Source organism: Dermacentor variabilis, chromosome 1 (assembly GCF_050947875.1).
Source record: "Dermacentor variabilis isolate Ectoservices chromosome 1, ASM5094787v1, whole genome shotgun sequence".
Classification (NCBI taxonomy): domain Eukaryota; kingdom Metazoa; phylum Arthropoda; class Arachnida; order Ixodida; family Ixodidae; genus Dermacentor; species Dermacentor variabilis.
Window position 1 is genome coordinate 62,685,312 of NC_134568.1, and position 19,837 is coordinate 62,705,148.

The window sequence follows — 19,837 nt, forward strand, 5'->3', positions numbered from 1 at the left end:
AGGTCTCGCAGCGATCTCGCAGGTCCTCTGTCAGAAATGTCGCAGGAACAACGGTCGTACGTCATTAGCAAAACAGTCGTGTATAAGGTGCGTGCAGTTCGCTTCATTAAGATTAAAGGACTAATGTTTCCAATTGATAATAGTCATGAAAGTCGGACTTTGTCTATTTACTTCTCATCTATTCACTCACATCCACTCGCCTAGAGAAAAAAAAACGCTGTCTATCCGTCTCTGCCGTTGTTTTTAAATGCACATAGCGACTGAAAAAAAAAAAATCGAAAGCCGGAGTGCTTGACTTTTTCTTTGGCAATTATGTACGAAGGAAGTAGGCAGAGGGAGAGAGAAAAAACATTTATTTGGACCATCGAGGTCGTTGCTCTTGAGGTCGAGTGGTTGGTGTCCTCATTCCAGGAGTCCGCTGGTCATGGCTGCTCGACGTACTTGCTGGACGAGAGCTTCTTGTCCCGCCAGGGTATCGCCGGTCAGCTGTACCTCCTACCGCTCAAATGAAGCTTGCCATCGGCAGAATTGTCACTACTTGTAGTACACTCGTCCTAAAGATACGTCCATCCACGTTAGCGGGAACGTGCAATTTGTGACGAAGAAGAAGCAGAGAAGAAGAAGAAAGACCCACGAGCGTAGTGTGGGCGTGTTCGGTGTCAGCTGCTCAGCGGACACGGCAAAGACATGGCGGACCAGGCTTCGTCAGGACTGCGTGGAGCCGCGGCTGGCGGCTTCGCGGCGTCGGGCGGCAGTGTGCGACCAATCAAGGCAGCTTTGATGGCCATCTTCTCCTTGTCCCTGGCGCTGGCAATCGCCCTAGTAGTCGTCTTCACAGTAAAGAACATTCACAGGCCCAAGTTCCACGGCGAGTTCCAGGCGGCACACCTGTTCTCGTGGCAGCGGCAACGCTCGGGATTCATCTACACATGTACCTCGGAGCACTGCCTCAAGGAGGGCGAGCAGCTTCAGAAGCACGTAGCGTGGACGCTGGACCCGTGCGAAGACTTTTACGACTACGTTTGCTCCAGCACAAAGCCGGCGTCATCGGTGCGCAAATCGGCCGTTCGGCACTTTTTGCGTGAGATTCATGACGTCATCGACAAATACTCGCGTCTGGGTTGGCTCAAACGGACTCGACTAACCGCTCAGGTGTCGTCCTTCTACAAGGCCTGTAAGAACGGCCATTACAACTCCGTTCCAGCACAAATGGAGCAGACACTTGAATTTCTCAAGCTGTCTGGGAAAGACGCAAACCTCGAAGAGGGTCTTGCCTCGCTGGTCAGAATCCTGCAGGTATTCCCACTTGTGCACGTATCCGTGACGAACAAGGCCAAGAACAGTCGGGAATGCATCGTGCTTAGGAGGCCGAGATCATTTGACGGTGACCACATATTCGACATCCCTAAGGCCTTCTCGAAGAAGTATGTCCCCTTTGTCAAAGGTCTTCTCGGTTCCGAGCAGGCAGCACACAACGTTAGAGAAGTCGACATTTTTCTCAAGAAATTCTCGGGTTTGTGGAGCGAGGGCTACCAGAAAATATCCGAGTACGAAACAACTACGATTGATGACCTCAGGGCGAACGGTTTGGACTGGAAGAAATTCTTGTTCAAGCTAATCGAGTCTGCACAAAAGGACCACTGCGTCGTCATTCGGTCCCCAGATTACTTCAAGCATATTGACAAGATGCTTCAAAAGTTCACCACCACTCAAGTCAGTGACTTCGTTAAGTACAGCGCAGTTCTCCATCTGTATCCCTTCGTGAAGCTTCAACAGTCTGCCTCGACAGCGGCCTTTCAAAACACCAGCCGGGAGATCTGCTCGCTGCTAACTTACAGAGTATTCAACTACGTTTTCGTCAGACATTTCAACTCAACTGTGCGCCTCGATGTCATCACGAGTGCTGGAATGAAAGAAGCCATCTTACGGAACTCGTACAGGTGAGTCAGAAGGCGAAGCACGGCAGAGTTTTTTAGTGGGCACTATAATTAACAGTAGCCACGTACGAGCCTCAGTTGCTTACGTGGATGGATTATCCACTTTTTGTTAAGGCACGGTGTTGAACCAGGGAAAGAAGGATGCGATCGAGCAGGTTAATAAATCTACGGTATATGTACTTTGTTGAATGTCGCAAACAAAATCGCAGTCCATCCTCTATGCCTAAATCACGCGTGAGGTAATTTGGCAACCTAACCTCAAATTTCGAGATTACGACATTTTGTCTAAGTTCAATGTTCTGTATGGGATCACAGTTAGGTTGAGGGTAGATGTTAACTGCACAGTCGACAAAGCACATGCCGTTCGTGCAAGCTCAGTGTTCCGATTACGCCCGAACAACATGTTAGCCAGTCTGTGTCACGTTACAACTCTCCTGATAATTACGTAGTCAACGTTCTGTTTAAACTTTCACCAGACAACCAGCAAGTGCTCCAATAAGGGGCGTTTGTATATTGTACATTAGTTACATTGTTTTGATAATTATTTGCCCTTGTTGGTGGTTGGCGCCCCGTCGCTTGTGCAGTAAAGTTCGTGCCGTACTCCAGAAATTTCTCACTTATACCCTGTGTTTCAGCGAAGACTGGTTAATTGTTTTAAAAGAGACAGATGAAAAGGTTAATCTCTGGTGACACGCTATTCCCGCCAGCGGAAATCACAAGCTCATAATTTGCCGTGATAAATGAATTAAAATTTATGGAAAATTTCGCAATTGTGGAACTGAAGCCAGCCGGTACTGGAGGCACGTTCACTTGGTCTGTATTCCGAGACTATCACCATATGTCACCACTTATGGGTCACCGTCCGCAAACTTTCGGCGAAATAAACTAGCGTTTCGCCTATTTTCACTTATACTACAATCTGCCTTGAAATGCATCATTGTGTTTCATGGCAGATTTTGAGTACAACATATTTTGAAACTGGTGGTAGTCTCATGATTCTTTCTGAGTGTACACTCAACTTGAGTATTACCCGACTTTAATTTCGCAAATATAACATATGGCTTAATGAAAATAATGAGAAGTTAATGCGCAAATCTTAGTTAATTAAGGAGCTTATCAACAGGGATAGAACAGTTCTGATATACGCATGCGCGAATAATGTGTTGCCGAATAAATAACACATTTAATATGCTACAGTGTTTTCATAAGAACTTTTCACTGAAGGACTACGGATTCACTGCTTACTTTCTTGCTGCGTGATGTTGAACCTGTAAAGCGCTGGGTGCTTTTAGCGGTAGTCGAAATTAGCTTCTGTTGTACCCTCGCAGGAGCGTGTTGGACTCCGCCGTCGAGATCCCTATGACTACAGTGAACAGCATCGAGGACGAGATCATGTCAATCGGGCCCACTTATTTCAGCTTGATGGACGACGTGGATGCCTACTATTCTGTGAACACTTTCGTCCCAGACGTCAAAAACATGCTTCTTTCCTATGTGAAGGCAAAGGCTGCGCTGTCTGAGCACTATGTCGCATCTGTGCTTAAATCTGGAGAAACCATTCTGGATGGCAACCTTGAGTTGACCTCACAGTTTGACCCGGACACCAATGTTCTTACTGTGCCCCTTTCCATCGCGCCGCTGGTGCTCAAGGGCCGCGAGTTCTTCCTCGAGTCGTCAACGGTGGGTTTCGTGATGACGCGCTTCCTCTACCACGTGTTCCAGGAAAAGTTCCTCTTTAGCGCTGACGCCGAGACGGAGGTGCTTCAAGGCGTCAAAGGGTGCCTGGAGAAACAGTACGGCTCCTTAGAAATGGGTCCGCTTAACAAGACTCTGGACGGCCAGCGGACGCTGCGCGAGAACATGGCGGACAACGTGGCCGTAACTGTACTCCACAGGGCCTATCGGACGTCACTGCTGTTCTACATATCGACCATGGACGCGCTAGGTTTCCAAAATGTGTTCCTGCACTTTGAGAACCTCCCCAGCGTGAGCTCGGAACAGCTTTTCTACCTGATGTTCGGCCAGTCCTTCTGCGACCCAGACGAGGACACCGAGCGCGTCATCGACCACGCGACTTGGGCACCGGCAAAGTACCGGGTGAACGTGCCCCTTAGCAACTACGAGCCGTTTGCCAAGGCCTTCGAGTGCCAGCCTGGAAGCAAGATGAACCCGAAGAAGAAGTGCCATGCCTTATAACCGGTTTGCCACGACAGGGTAAAAGAGAAGTCGATCATACTTCCACTTGGCGTTCTGTCTCTCGACTTTCATACGAAGGCGCAACATGCACATCACAATATTCTTCACACACACACACACACACACACACACACACACATATATATATATATATATATATATATATATATATATATATATATGTGTGTGTGTGTGTGTGTGTGTGTGTGTGTGTGTGTGTGTGTGTGTGTGTGTGTGTGTGTGTGCAAAAGGTGTCGCAGCTTTACTTTAGCCTTTGCTTCTCCGTTTTTTTCTTACGAGCAAATCTTTAGGGTTGTTCATCTCGCACCTATTCGCAGTAATAACAACTTTCTGTTGAATCTAAGATTTATAGCTGCTGCATCCTCCGCTCAGAGGAAAAGACAATCCGTTGAAATAGACTATTGGAATTCCAATCTGATCTAAGACGGCAGGGCATATCTGTGGCCGAATTCACAAGCCTTTGCCTCCGTAAGGGGTATTTGCCCAATTGACTAACCACATTTGCTAATACGTTCGTAATCACAAGTACATGTCTTCATCGTCATGCATATGGCCGTCTTCCATATATACCAGTGGCGTAGCCAGAAATTTTGTTCGGGGGGGGGGGGGGGGGGCTACGCCACTGGCCCCATGTATATATATATATATATATACATGGGGCCAGTGGCGTAGCCGGAAATTTTGTTCGGGGAGGGGGGCACATTGCAGCTCGGCCTCCTTCTTAAGAGGAAGCTTTAGCTCGGGTGCTCCTATTTAAATACATGTAGAAGGGGAATTCATTTTTCCCTGCAACCACTTCACCAAATTTGAGGAGCTTTCTTGCATTTAAAAGAAAAAGTTTAATTCTAGTGACTGCTGGTTTCGAATTTTTCATTTAGGTGGTCACTTATTTATTAAAAATTGGCCAAAATCGAAAATTTTCAGAAAACGAAACTATCAAGTTTAAAACTCCGTGACTCAACAATGAAAAATGATATCACAATTCTGTGAATTGCATATAATAGTACATCTACAGCGGACAAAATAGATATGTTACACATGAATCTCAAAAAAATTTAGTGTTGTGGAAATACGGCTTTTGCAGAACCCTTGTACACAACGTAACCAATTCACGTAAGATACAAATTGACATAGCAAACTTGTCCGCTTTGACTGTTATAATAGATGTCGTTTAGAGAACCACAATATCTGTTATTCATGCATAGCTATTAGTTTGTAAACGTCGTGCTTTTATTTTTTCAAATTTTCGAATTTTTCAAAATATTTTAAACAAAATTCAGGCCCTAAATCGAAGTTCTGTTTCCAACAGACACTAGGATTTAACTTTCTCTCTCAAATGCAACCAATTTCAATAAAAGCGATAAGCAGGATTATCTCAGAAAAGCGTGTCTGCGTTTTACAAGTATTTGAATAGGCCGCGTCGGATTGGGCCCGAGCTAAAGCTTCCTTTTAAACAATTTGTCGAGTGATCAAATACATGAATAATAACTGCATTGTCATTGCCAAAGATGCTGCAAACGAATTCTTGGACGCTACGCACTGTCAAAACAATAAAATATGTATTTTTCATAAAAGAATATATTCGTATGTGCCAAAACTTTTGCCCAAGATAACTGATATCAACACTTCCATATTTTTGTCTATTTATTAGGTAAAGAAAATATCACACCAACTTTTAGAACTATATCAGTTCGAAACCAGGAAAGCATTGCATGCCGCTAATATGAAAAATTAAAAGGCAATGAGCTGAACAAGTTGAGGACAAATATGTTAATGAAACTTTGTCATTCAAGAACCGTGCTTACATTCTTGTATATATGCAATGGCCAGTGAAAAATCTCAATGTCGCTGTCGCTCGTTCCAATGTATTACGCAGTAGAAGCTGTCCCCTGTCGTGTATCGTGAGTAATTGCACCGAAGTTATAGTCGCGATAGAGAGCACGTATAAAAAGCAAGAGTTCTGCAATATATACGAGGGCAAGTCAAATGAATGTGAGCCAACAACGGGGTACTTAATTAAAAGTAGTCTTCATGAGAATTTATACATTTGTCCCATTGACTAACGAGTCGCGTGATTCTCGTCTTATAAAACTCCTTGGGTTGCTGCTTCAAAAAGTCTGTATCTGGTTCCCTTGAGCTGTTTTTTCGGTTGCCCCAAAATGTAGGAGTCGCAAGGTGACAGGTCTGAGCTGTATGGCGGATGTTGCAGCGTTTCCTACTTGAACTTTGACAGTTTTGTATTAACCACATAAGCGACGTGGGGACAGGCATTGTCGTGGAACAAGATGACCCCATTCGTCAAGTTTCCACGTTGTTCGTTCTTGATTGCGACACGCTGCCGTTCTGGCGTTTCACAATATCGAAAACAATTGATAGCCTCTCAAGATTTAGCAAATTCTATCAGTAATGGACCCTGACGATCGAAAAAAAAGTCACCAACACCTTTCCAGCGGAAATGATGGCCTTTGCGTTCTTTGTGCGTGGTAAATTCGAATGTTTCCACTGTAAGCTTTGCCGTCGTGTTTCAGGCTCGTAGTACTGGCACCAAGGTTCGTCCCCGATCACAATTGCAAACAAGAAGTCGCCATCCTCATTGTGATACCCGATCAGATGAGTCAAGGCAGCGCGAAACTTCTCCGTCTTCTCGCGATGGATCAAAATCTTGGGGAGCCATTGCGCACCAAAGGGCCGATAACCGAGAAGCTCATGAATTATGGCGTGAACCGAACCGTGACTGATGTTCAGACGGTCTGCCAGTTCATTGATGATTATCCTCCGTTCTTGTTTAATCAGCTCAAGAACCTTTGAAATTGTGTGGGGGTGATTGCATGATGGTTTTGGCCCGGTCTTGGAATGTCTTTGCAACGTCCTTTGAACCGTTTGCTCCAACGCTTCACAGTGGTCAATGAAATGCAGTGTCCAACATACACGGCAGCCATACGCCGATTAATTTCTGTTTTGGAAACACCTTCAGCTGTCAAAAACTTCGCGACACCGAGCTGTTCAAATTCTGAAGTGTCCATTATGTGACGCAACCATATTCAACCCAGTGTATGAGAGCATCAAAGAACATTTATCTTCACACCTGCGCGTAACTTTTGTAAATGAGACATGCCGTTCTCCTACGCGCATGCCTCGCAGATAATGAACCGAACCATTATTGCGCGGTTAGGGTAGGCTCACTTTCATTTGATTCGCCCTCGTACATTAGAAATGCAAAGATACAATGGGATATACAAATGCGAAAATACGGCTTGATAAAGGACGAAAAAGTGTCACTGGAAACAAAGTTCACTGCATGTATACACAAAACCTCGCAACAAGATATTTAAATATACGTATAAGTCTCCAATGAGTCTATGTATGTAACAAAATGTAACTGTATATAATGCGTCAAACAAGGCACATAAACATGTTGCACAATCATAGATTCACAGAATCCTAGATTCCGCCCCCATTCCATCCACACACCCCGATGTATTACGCGCGATGGAAGGCGGAGCTCTTGCTCCCCGCTTTTCTCCTTTGTGCACACAAGACTGAGCCACCATCGTCGGCTCACCCATTCCACCTCCCCTCCTACGTTTTCACTCGCACATACAACATGCAGCGCGTGGTCACGGTGTTATCATCCTTGGACTTTATACGAAACGTGAGGGCGACGGCGACGGCAGGAATGCGCCTGGAGTGTCCATATATTGCTTTCGCAATAATATAATAAACGTATCCGGCAACTGAAGCGTCCCGTCGCCCATTACTTTACGCAAGAGAAGTATCAAAATCGAACTTTCACCATGCGACAATTCGCTGCGCCGCAACAATGTATTTTTTTTCTGTGGGGCGGAGGCACCGAAATGAAAAAAAAAAAACGCATAGGAAAGTATGTTGGCCAGAATCGAATGCCTACTTCGGGCACCTAATGGGGCTACGGAAGGAATGCCGAAGAAAACATGAGACGCTTGGTCCACTCAGAACCATACGCATACTGCTCAGTATCCTACACCGGCGAAACAAGACTTTCCGGAAAGGTTCCGCTCAAGGAACGCGGTGCAATCCTTCGAGTCCCCACAGTGATGGCAGCGAGCGACCATTGTTTTTTTTTTCTCGTCTTCTAGCTAGAAAGCGCCCAAAACTCTGTCAGGTGAAAATCCACTCGGCCAGAGCAAACCGAACGCGCACCGAAGTGCACCGCGCGGTGGTCGGGGCCATACGAGAAAAACGTATGCGCTCTGGCTGGCTCTGGCAGCCCACGGGTGGGGTAGCGAGAACAAAAAAAATTGAAGAGGCTCAATGTGTCCTCGCGAATAAAAGTCAAAATGGAAACAATAAATAAGAACGTAGTTACTTTGGCTGGCCTTAGTGTCTTGACATGGATGTTCTGGCGTAGGTTAAAAAAATGTTGATATTTTTTTTATGTCACATGACGGCACAAATGAACCACCCCAACGCTTCGTCTCATTGGACCTCGCTGCGTGCTTTGTCAACTCGTCTGCTAGTGTGTTGATTTGGCTTGTCTCGTTGTATGTTCGATCCGACGTAAGACTTTAGAAAGTCAATGGAACTTTGACGTCAAATGTTTATAACAACATTAAACCCACAAAGTTCCGCAATAGAAAATCTAAAGCACAACTTTCGAAATGTCAATGCAACTTTCACATCAAAAGCTAATGAGATTTATACCCATAAAGTTTCGCAATTGATATCCATGCGCTCCATATATTCCGTGGCCTCAGTGAGATGCCGCGGCGAGCCCGCTCACCATCAAAGCGCCCTTGAGACTTTGTGCTCGGATGGGACTGCTTGGCGTTATGTGACTCCCGGTGTATGGGCTTTGCCACGAAATCCAGCCCGAGTTCGGAATCTCCGCGGTTAAATGTCTTTTCGAGCGTCAGAAAGACATCCTTGACAAAATCCAGAGTGATTTGCTGCGCCGGGGGTCGCTTTGGTCGGCGGGGCATGGACAGCACGAAAAAATTTCGGGGGGGGGGGCTGAATCCCCATAAGCCCCCCCCCTGGCTACGCCCCTGATATATACATACCCATAATCTCGTCATTATCCTATCGTTTTATCAGCCAGTGCTATGGTCTCATTCAATTCCTAATCCTGTCCGTGCCATGTATCGGCGGACGGAATTAAGATAAGACGGGGCATGACGGATACAGGCACTTATTCCCAACAGTGTTTTCATTATTAGGAACCACGCATATGCATATATTCACAAGCGCACGTGATAAGAAATCAAGCTGCCATGTGGCCAACTTGCCGAAAGTAATAAAGCAAGATACGCCCGACACTTTCAGACCTAACCACCGGCATCATCATGATCACCTGTTCTGTATAGCATAGGCCATACACAATACGTATAGAAAGGAGGCGCTAAAACCTATAGGACAGAAATGTCAGCCTTTATTAAAAGGGGGATAGCAACCATGTATGGGATGCCTCGGTAAACACGCGGCCAGTGAGGTAGGAATGTGACTAAAAGAGACCCAAAATGGGAGGATGCGCCACTCGTGCATTAATTACACATACACGCATAGCCGTCCCCCCTCCGCTGTCTATGACGGGATTAACGCGTTGGTCATTTAGCGCCGGGCATCACGCAAACAAATTAAGCGGTACCTCTTTGTACGGGAACTGTCAAAGATATGCGTAGCACTATGGCGGTTGGCGTGGTGCGGAATGTGTATGTTCGGCAGTGTAAGTGTGTGCGTCTCCCTGCTCCTACTCCTCACGCATATACCAGAGCGAATCAGAAAGTCTTTGCCCTATATATTTCTTATTAGCCAAAATAAGGTGCACATAGGTCGTCACAAATATAAACCTACTATTCTGCTTACCTTGCAATATTTTTCCACTTAGTCCCCACACCGGTTCATACATTTGTCCCATCGCAGTACTAATTTGAGATGCCCCTGTGCCATGTTGTCGTCAATCAGCGACGCACGCGGCCTCCCCGAAGGCTCATCGTCATGCAAGTCTTCGCGACCTTTTGCGAACTCACACCACCACAACCTCACACTTCTCAAAGCGAGACACCTTTCCCCATACGTGGGCTGCATTTCCCTGTAGATTTGGATGGGTGTTCGTCTCTTGCTCCATAGAAAACGAATCACACTTCGTTGCTCGTACGTCGTGGACGTGTAAGCACAACCGCCATCTTGACCAACTCCAGCAGCGCCGTGCTGCGAAGCTACCGACAGAAAAGGCCGGGCCGGTCCAAGAGAGGTCCACCGCTGGGAATGAATATGTTCACTTCGCATTCACAGCCGTAATTTGGCTTTTATAAAACAGGGGCAAAGACTTTCTGATTCGCCCTCGTATAAATAAGGCATACTACATCAGCCTAACCCCCACACGCATCATTACGACTGAATAAGAATAGCGATGTAGGCTAGTTGGTTTAAGTTCAAGGTGTGAATTTCTGCAGCGCGAAGCACTGATGTACGGAAAGGAAGGTAAAAAAGGACGAAGGAATGGCAACAGAAGGAAAAACACGACCTCTCACTACCAGCTAAGTTTATTGGTGACAAAACACACGCATATATACACAAGGTGATATGGTTATCGAACACCGCTTCAGAGACACAAGTCACATCGGTAGGTTAATAAACGAGCAGTAAAAACTAGACAACAGTGATCTTGTCTGGTTTTTACTGTAGGTTTATTAACCTACTTATGGGACTTGTGTCTCTGACGCAGTGTTCGATAACCATATCACCTTGTGCTTGTGTGCATGTACGTGTGCGTGCGTGCGTGTGTGTGTGTGTGTGTGCGTGTGTGTGTGTGTGCGTGTGTGCGTGCGTGCGTGCGTGCGCGTGCGTGCGTGCGTGTGTGCGTGCGTGCATGCGTGTGCGTGTGCGTGTGTGTGTGTGCGCGTGCGTGCGCGTGCGTGTGCGTGTGTGTGAGTGAGTGTGTGTGTGTGTGTGTGTGTGTGTGTGTGTGTGTGTGTGTGTGTGTGTGTGTGTGTGTGTGTGTGTGTGTGTGTGTCCAATAAACTCAAGTGGTAGTCAGCGCTCGTGTTTTCCTTCTCTTGCCCTTCCTTCGTCCTTCTTTACCTTTCTTTCCGCACGTCAGTGCTTCGCGCTGCTGAAATGTACATCATTATCATGCATAACACATTCCGCACCACGGCGAACGTCATATTTTTGATTCCGAGCCATACCCTCCAATCGACGATATATGACTGTTTCCTGAGGGTGTATTGAACTTAATCCTAAACTTAGAAGAAGTCGTGTGGTCCTTACGGTATCCGGACTGTTTTTCTCGTTCGATACTCTCTTTGGTGCAGCAGATATCTAACAATTATCTTTAGAAAAACTCTCTCAACCACTACCCTTCCTCTCTCGTGGAAACTTGCTTCAATTCTGCCCTTATTTAGGTCGGGTAAAGTTCAATTGTTATCTAACTATAGGTTAATCTCCTTACCAGCACACTCGTGTAAATTACTCGAACACATTATCTTTAAATATTTTATGGAATTTCTTGAAACTAACAAAATTTTATGCACTTTCCAGCATGGTTTTAGACGTGGCCTTAGCAATATAACACAATTGACAGAATTAGTTCATGACATCAGCAGCCCTTTAGACATATAGGTGACCAGATTGATGCTATATTTATAGACTTTGCAAAGGCCTTCGACACTGTCTAACACCCTAAACTTATGCACAAGATATTCGCTATACTAAAAAATGCATCTTTGGTTGGCTGGATATCGGACTTTCTTTCCCAGCGTTCTCAATACGTATGTTTCAACTCTACTAACTCACCCTTGATGCCTGTTTCATCAGGGATTCCCCAAGGCTCAGTACTGAGTCCTCTTTTATTCTTGCTTTATATTAATGAACTCCCCGTACACACCTCAGTTAAAATACGCCTTTTTGCAGATGATTGCGTTTTATATCATACAATTAAATCTGCTACTGATCATGTTGTCCTTAACAATTATTTTGCTGACTTCTGTAACTGGTCCAAAGCATGGCAAATCAACATCAACTTTTCCAAAACTGTCTCCATGTCTTTTACGACACTCATGCCCTTCCTTCTTTGCCTATGCCTTTAACAATATTACATTAAGTAGGGTATCCGAATTCAAATACTTAGGTATCCTACTAACACACGATTTGTCATGGTCGAAACACAATGAAGTCACCTGTAACAAGGTCACTAAAAGACTAGGTTACTTACATCGTACGCTGCGTCTTGCTCCTCGAGAAACTAAACTTCTTACATATAAAACCCTAATTCGCCCCATCCTCGAGTATGGCTGCGTTGTATGAAATCCATACAAACACTGTGACGTCAAAAAACTAGAATCAGTGCAAAAAAGGCAGTGCGTTTTGTTTGTAGAAGATATGAGAAGGAATTTTCGCCGTCTCTCTTACCCTACTTGGTCTCACTCTTCTTGCTGAGCGTCGCAAACTTGAATGCCTAAAAGTCCTTCACATGTTTATCAATTCTCCTCGCCTCTGCTCTCTAGATAGCTATTTGACTTTTCCCGAACCCTCATGTACGAGGAGTCACCATGCTCTAAATATCTCAACCTTTCTTGCCCGCACTGATTCCTTTCAACACAGTTTTTTTTATCGACAATTGGTAGTCTGGAATTCATTACCGGGCAACATCCGTTCACTACCATTGAAACAATTCACGCAAGCTTGTTTATAAATGTTTGTATGTTTGTTGTTCATCCCACTCCTGCAATATCCTCATTGAGGCTGCAGTATGTATAAATCAATCAATCAATCAATCAATCAATCAATCAATAAGATACAATGCTACGCATATCTTGGACAGTTCCCGTTTAGAGAGGTTCAGCTTAATTTTCTACTTTTTAATTTCAGCAAGTTAGCCACGTGGCCGTTTGGATAGATGAGCATATGTGAGTATGAATAAGTATGTGTGGTTCTAGAACAGAGGAATTTTTGTCGGAGGTCAGCGCTTGGTGTTAGTCTCCCCTTTGCAGTCTTCCGTCCGCCAATACGCTGTCCATTAACCTTACGTATACAATATAAGGTGATAAGTGCGATATATGCGCGTGACATTTTTGTAGCATACCGAGTTAAACGAATGCACTCTGGCGTTGTTCATCGGTCACCAGCTGGGGTCGCTAACCGCGCTGTTCGTCGGTCATTGAGTAATCTTTAACAATAACTCGTACGGGTGCGCGAGTTCTGCACTTGCTTGGCGCGCCGTTCACGTAATTGCGCGGGGTTTGACGAGTGCTTCGGCTGACGTTATCTGCGGCAGCACTTGCGACAGCAACAATCGTTGCAGTTTCTGTCAAGCACCCTTCTCCAAGAAGTCGATGTCCATTGGATGGGGAAAATTATTCGGATATTTTCGTATCGGCCTTACGCACTCCTATTCCTATTCCCTTCTTTTATTTTTTTTTTTTAAGTTCACGCGGTCAGTACGCCTGACGCTGTTTGCCGTGGAACGAGCGGTCACTGCTTGCCGACTTCAACGCCACTCGATAGACACTGAAACATCCGGGGTTTATTATTATATATATATATATATATATATATGCAAGATGGGCCCGATGCTAGTTGATGTGGTGGTCTACTCGAAGAGGTGGACATTACTTACACAAAAAATTGCAATGCATAATCGACTAATTAAAAAATTAACTAATTAAAATTTTAACTAATTATCTTATGGCCCCATATTGCAACTTACAAATGCTAGCCATGTAGCTCGCAAGGCGCATCCACTTGGAACGAATTCTCAGGATGACACCAGTTTCGAGGTGTTAATTCCCCCTTTGCGGAGAAATGCATTGGCGTTCCGATTGCTTCCTAAACAAAACGTTGTTTTATACATTGAAGCGCAGAAGTAACTGGAACGTCAATGCATTTCTCCACAAAGTTCGGGAATTAAGCTCTCGAAACTGGTGTCATCCTGAGAATCCGTTCCAAGTGGATGCGTCTTGCGAGCTACATGTCTAGAATCTGTAAGTTGCAATATGGGCCATAAGATAATTAGTTTAAAGCTTAATTAGTAAATTTTCGTTGATTAGTCGAGTATGTATTTCAATTTTTTGTGCAAGTAATGTACACCTCTTCGAGTAGACCAGCCCATGAACTGGAATTGGGCTATCTGCCACAGGCAACCTTTAAAAATTTTTGCAAGTGTTCGCTGAAACACCCTGTATACAGGGTGTTCCAACTATCACGCACCAAGATTTAAGTGTATGCAAATGCCACGTAGCTGGACTGAACCATGGTAATGTTGTTTGCCGTTGTTTGGAGATGCTCAGATTATTTTTTTGCGTTCCACCTAATTAGCATAATTATTCTAAATAATCAATCAACTTCCCAAATATTTTATTAGTATCAAAGTGTAAAATGACATAATTGTAGAGCAACATCAAAAACTCCTGATACAGTTTTCTGTTGCTCAAAACGTGCTACATAAAGGTGTTTTTCCGAGCGTGAAAGAAGACCGCGAATATACGCAAAGTGCCTCGAGCGGCCAGACCCGCTGCAATTTTGCGTGTATTCGCGGGCTCTTTCACGCTCGGAAAAACACCTTTATGTAGCACGTTTTGAGCAACAGAAAACTGTATCAGGAGTTTTTGATGTTGCTCTACAATTATGTCATTGACCACTTTGATACTAATAAAATAATTGGGAAGTTGATTGATTAAGACTAATTCGTATTTAGGCAAATGTAAAAAGTAATCTGAGCATCTCCAAGCGACGGTAAACATTACCTTGGTTCGGTCCATCTACGTAGCATTTGCATATTTTGAAACTTTGGTTCATGTTAGTTGGGACACCCTGTAATGATATGTGTGTGTGTGAGTGTGTGTGTGGGGGGGGGGGGGGTTCAGGAAAATAACTATAGACGCAAGCACTGACTACCAACTGAATTTTATTCGTCAAAGCACGTATTTATAAGCATATGCAGCAGAAGCGAAAGAACGACACAGACAAACAGACAAAGAGGCGGGGCGTTATATTCTGTCAAGCCCCGCTACCTCCAGGCCTCACACTGCGAGACTACCTACAAGAGCGAGAACCGGGGCAGCAACAACCCCTGCCGTGACCTGTCGATGGCAACAAGTACCGCGCGGTCCTGCAGCTGATCTGTCACGAGTCGAATAGGGCGCAAGCCGTTTCGCTTAGGCTTCTGCAGACCAGCAGGTATCCGTGTCTGTCCGTTCTCCACGAGGCTTACCCGGACGTGTATCGCGACGACGCCTGGCCCTCCTGCGGGCAGACCTCCACTCTAGCGCACATGCTCCGGGAGTGCGGGTTGACATACCCCAAGTTCATCAAGGAGGAGTGGGACTCGCTTCTGCGTAGCCCCGCTCTAGAAAAGCAATTCCTGGCTGTCCCGCGTTCCCGCGACCGGGCCGGTGGGCTAGACCTGCCGGTCCCAACCTGGGACTAGCCGGGTGCGCGACGAGTTCGCGTCCTCGCCGGACCTGCAATAAAGTTTCTTCACTCACTCACTCATCTGTGACGAGATAGAGAATAGCCGAAGTGCCCCATATGTGGCCTTCAAATCGCACCGCTCTTAAAGCATATCTTGTGGGAGTGCCGATCCTTGGCAGCCCAGAGACGGCAGGCTCTTTAGGGACAATCTCTCCGTGGTGCAGACAATGAGATCTACAAAAAATGGTGCACATCGAACAGCAAGCCCGTCTACAGGAGCCTTTTAGGTTTTACGAAGAGCAACTACCTTTATAAACTCATTTAGCACAGGCCCTGAGGCCATGTATATTCTTTTTCGTTTCACTTCGTTTTTAACTAAAGATGTTCCAGCACTCACTCACTCACTCATAAACACAAAGAAGGTTAGTCGGTTATAGTACACTCTTACACATAGCAGCATCGGCAGGTATATATATATATATATATATATATATATATATATATATATATATATATATATATATATATATATACAGGAAAAATACGACGAACCTCTTGGAAGACGTATTTATTTAACGTTTTTTGGCTTTTGGATCAGCCTTCGTTAAACCCCTAGAAACCCCCTATATATACATATGTATATCTATTGTGTCTTTGGTCGACAGAATTAGGGTGTCTCAATATCCTCCTCGCCTGCCGCTCCGGGTAGAGTTGGTAGAGTGGCGACAACCGCGTCATCTGCTACGGCGTCCGCCATGTCAGTGTTGTTAGGAATGGCCTGCCGAGGTGGCAACATGCAAGTTTTCGCAGCCAGCTGCAGCTGCGAGCGTGGCGAGCTTCCCCGAAGATACCATGGAAGCCTTCAACACCTGCCGCAGTGACTCGTTTCGCAGGGGCCGCGAGGTGCCGCGTCAACAACCCCTCGGCGCCGCATGACTAAACGCAATCAGCTATTGTTAGTGAAACGCCAACGCTTTCACGGTTCGACTGAAGCAAGGGGATTTCCTGGAAGGAGATGCTTGCCTTGCGGTGCCCTTTCACGGGCCTTTGAAGACGCCAGACAATGGGCAGCAGCGGAGGCCACTGTGCGAGGTCCGTCCTAGGAATTTAGAGGCGCCGGCTGAGGTCGGGCGTGACCACCTGGCTACGGGGACGCAGGACAATGGACAACACGACGACCGCGTTGCGAAAATCAGCTCCGAGTGCAGTGAAAGTGAGTACGTGTGTGTGTAAACCGTCCCACAGAGAGGCGGCTTGTTTACAATGGCGTCGAACGTTTTGCCTCACCTAGGGATCTAGGGAACACGAAGTGGATATAACCAGCTGTTGTCGGCGGCTAGAGGGTGCTCGTCGTCGTGCTCTGTGCTCGTCAATGTACTCGTGAGCTGTGTGCTCGTTTGCTGTATGCTTCGTCTTGCGGGCTCCATTTGGGAGTCAAGCTAGACTGTGTAAACGTATCCCATGTTCAAATATAAATAATGTAAATGAATCCTACACGCCTAGTCCTGTCGCCCCAAGTTCTTCCGATCGTCCTACAAGCCCGACTCCAAATCTTACAGTGCCCACTCCTCCGCAGCGCACGGCTGACGCGCGGTTGTAAAAAAGCTTTTCAAGGAGAAGAAATGCATTTTGTGCAATAACACGTTGCGCATAGAACCAGCATTAACAATTAGCAGTTAAGCGATTAAACTGTTGGTCGTCGTAAAATTTTACGAAATTGTAAAATAACAGTTTTAACCTTTCTTTTTAATCTACAGATGTGGAATCGGCGTGCCCACAGCCCACCTCATTCCACTTTTTTTTTCACGTAGAAGTGTTTTCACTTAGAACAACGCGGTCAGGTGCTCGTGTTCCCCGTATTATAAATCGCGAATAGGGGGACTAAACGTTAGCTTTTCTGACACTAAAATGAACATTTTATTGCCTTTGTAATCACGCTACAGACTAGACGGGCAAAGGTCGCACATTTACCTTTTGCACTCTAATACCCCTGACACACGGACAAAAGTAAAGTACTTTGCAGTAAACCCCCTTTTGTTGCTCTGAAGGACCCTTTGCAGGAAGGAGTTGCGCCGAAGACACACAGCACCACAATAACTTCTTTAGGCGGTTGCTCAGATAAACGCTGCAAAAAAAAAAAAAAAAAAAGACGCTGCTTTTTATAGCAGCAAGAGAGAAAACATTTTCAAAAAGCCGCGTAGAACCTAAAAACATTCTTTTTTTTTCATCGTCGATGGCTTATAATGCGCATATTCGTTTATTTTCTTCATGTTTCTGCGTTCTTAGGAGCAATTTAAATTGGCCCAGCAACTATGGACAGTCGGTGTTTTGCTGTGCGTGTTGTCTATTATGGTGCTGCCATGGTACTGCCCACGTTTCTGCCGTCCTTTTTCACGTTTGTGTTGCGATACGAGCGACGTGATGCGACCGTTTGAGAGTATAGCTAGAGTGAATCTTCAGTGTTGAACCAAATCGCACTACCGCTAAAAATTAAAACATTTTCGCACGGTAAAAGAATAAAAGAAATACTTACGGGGCACCGTAGTTTTGTGACACGTTTCCTTCTTCTATCGACAAGCCGTGCACGCTGCATGCGAGAACTTGCCGCTCGAAAAGTATGTGCGCGATCTGCTTTTCAGCAAAGCAACTTTGCCGTAAGGGAGATACTCCTTTGTCATGTGTCACTGCGCTTGAACGCCTTTCCGGTAGATGTCCCCTTACCTAAAGGACTTTAGAGCGCCCGTGTGTTAAGGGTTTTAAACATTGAGGATTGAAATGTTGGTTAATAGAAGACTTCGCTTAGATGACGCGTTGTTTATGTCGCGAAGGTTAAAACTTCTTATCGCTTCACTTAGCGTATACGAAGGCAGAAACGGTTAAATAAATTAAATTATATTCTGGGGGTTTTCGTGCCAAAACTACAATCTGATTAAGAGGCATGATGTAGTAGGGAACTCCTGATTAATGTCTGACCACCTGGGGTTCTCCAAACATGCGCCTAAATCTTAAGTACACCAGCGTTCTTGCATTTCGTCCCCATCGAAATGCGGCCGCCGCGGTCGGGGTCGAACCCGTGACATCCAGCAGTGCAGCGCCGTAGCTACTGGGCCGACATGAATTGGTAAGACCGTAATGATTATGAAATGCTTCTTGAAGAAATTTCAAGCATCTGGTCAATGAAACAGCACAGTAAACAACATATCTGAAGACAGATCTATACAATAAACAAGAGTTAATTGCAGAATAATCAGGAATTAATTAATTAATCCAGAGTCGCCCACTGCGGCGTACTTCATAACATCGCCGTAGATTCTGGCACGTAAAACCAGAGCATTTAATTAAATTATTACTTTCGGCTCCAGTTTTACCGCTTTGCCCGTCGACGGATCTCGACATTGTTTGCCGTAGACGTATACGCAGCCCGACTCTGGCATAACTATAGAGATAACAAGCTTATCAACACTCCATCTGCTTCAACACCTGAACGCACTATCTTGCTGAAACCGGCGGTCACAGCTTGCCTCGGTGGCTCAGTCGAAAATAGCATCTCTGGTCAACCAGTGATTGCTTGAAATGCTCATCGCAGGATTTTAACACGCGCATAATACCCACACTCGCAGGGGGTTGCATATGCGCCCCCCTCCCATATATATATGTATATATAAAGTCTTGCTCCGTCATGCAAAATGCACCAAACAAGACAAATGCTCATTTGGGTTTTCGAAAAGTACACGTGGAGCATTGAATTCTAAAACTGGCACAGCGCAACATAGAAAAGTACGCTCGCACAACTTGCAGTACTGACATTGCATACACGTGAGAGGTCCGTCCACTTATTTTACTTTATTTGCACTCCATCAAGCAGGATACAGTAAACAAGAAAAACGTACATTTTAGTTTTCCAAACACATTGCACGTTGCTGAAAAAAAAAAAGCCGGACTTAACGCTAGCACAAGTTTCACATTGCATACATGTCAGGAGTTCAACGGCTATACCGTTGCCCCCCGTGATTTGTACCGTCCACAAAAACCTTCTTTTCGAATCTTTACGAAGCAGAAACATTCTCGAGCCATTTCAGAAGTGGTTCCTGCACTGGTACATGCACCAGTGGAGGGGACCGACTGATTGCGAGGGCTCACTCCGCCCGCGCCAGCACAGCCGCGTGGACGCGCCAACAACCGGCGGCGGACGCGGCATCGACCCCTGCAAAGAATGTTCTACATCCGCCCGGAGTCAGAATGAAAAAAGCTTGGTATCGGCTGCCTCGATATCCTTCTTGCGCAGGAAGGAGGTG

The 19,837-nt window shown here is 45.5% G+C and overlaps 1 protein-coding gene across 1 annotated transcript; it reads left to right on the forward strand.

Moving 5' to 3' along the window:
* Nucleotides 1–687: 687 nt before the first annotated feature.
* On the forward strand, nucleotides 688–4,133 carry LOC142575650 (neprilysin-1-like). Its single transcript, XM_075685220.1, has 2 exons — nucleotides 688–1,940; nucleotides 3,266–4,133. The coding sequence occupies exons 1-2, from the start codon at nucleotides 688–690 to the stop codon at nucleotides 4,131–4,133; spliced, it is 2,121 nt and encodes a 706-aa protein (XP_075541335.1).
* The last annotated feature ends 15,704 nt before the right edge of the window (nucleotides 4,134–19,837 follow it).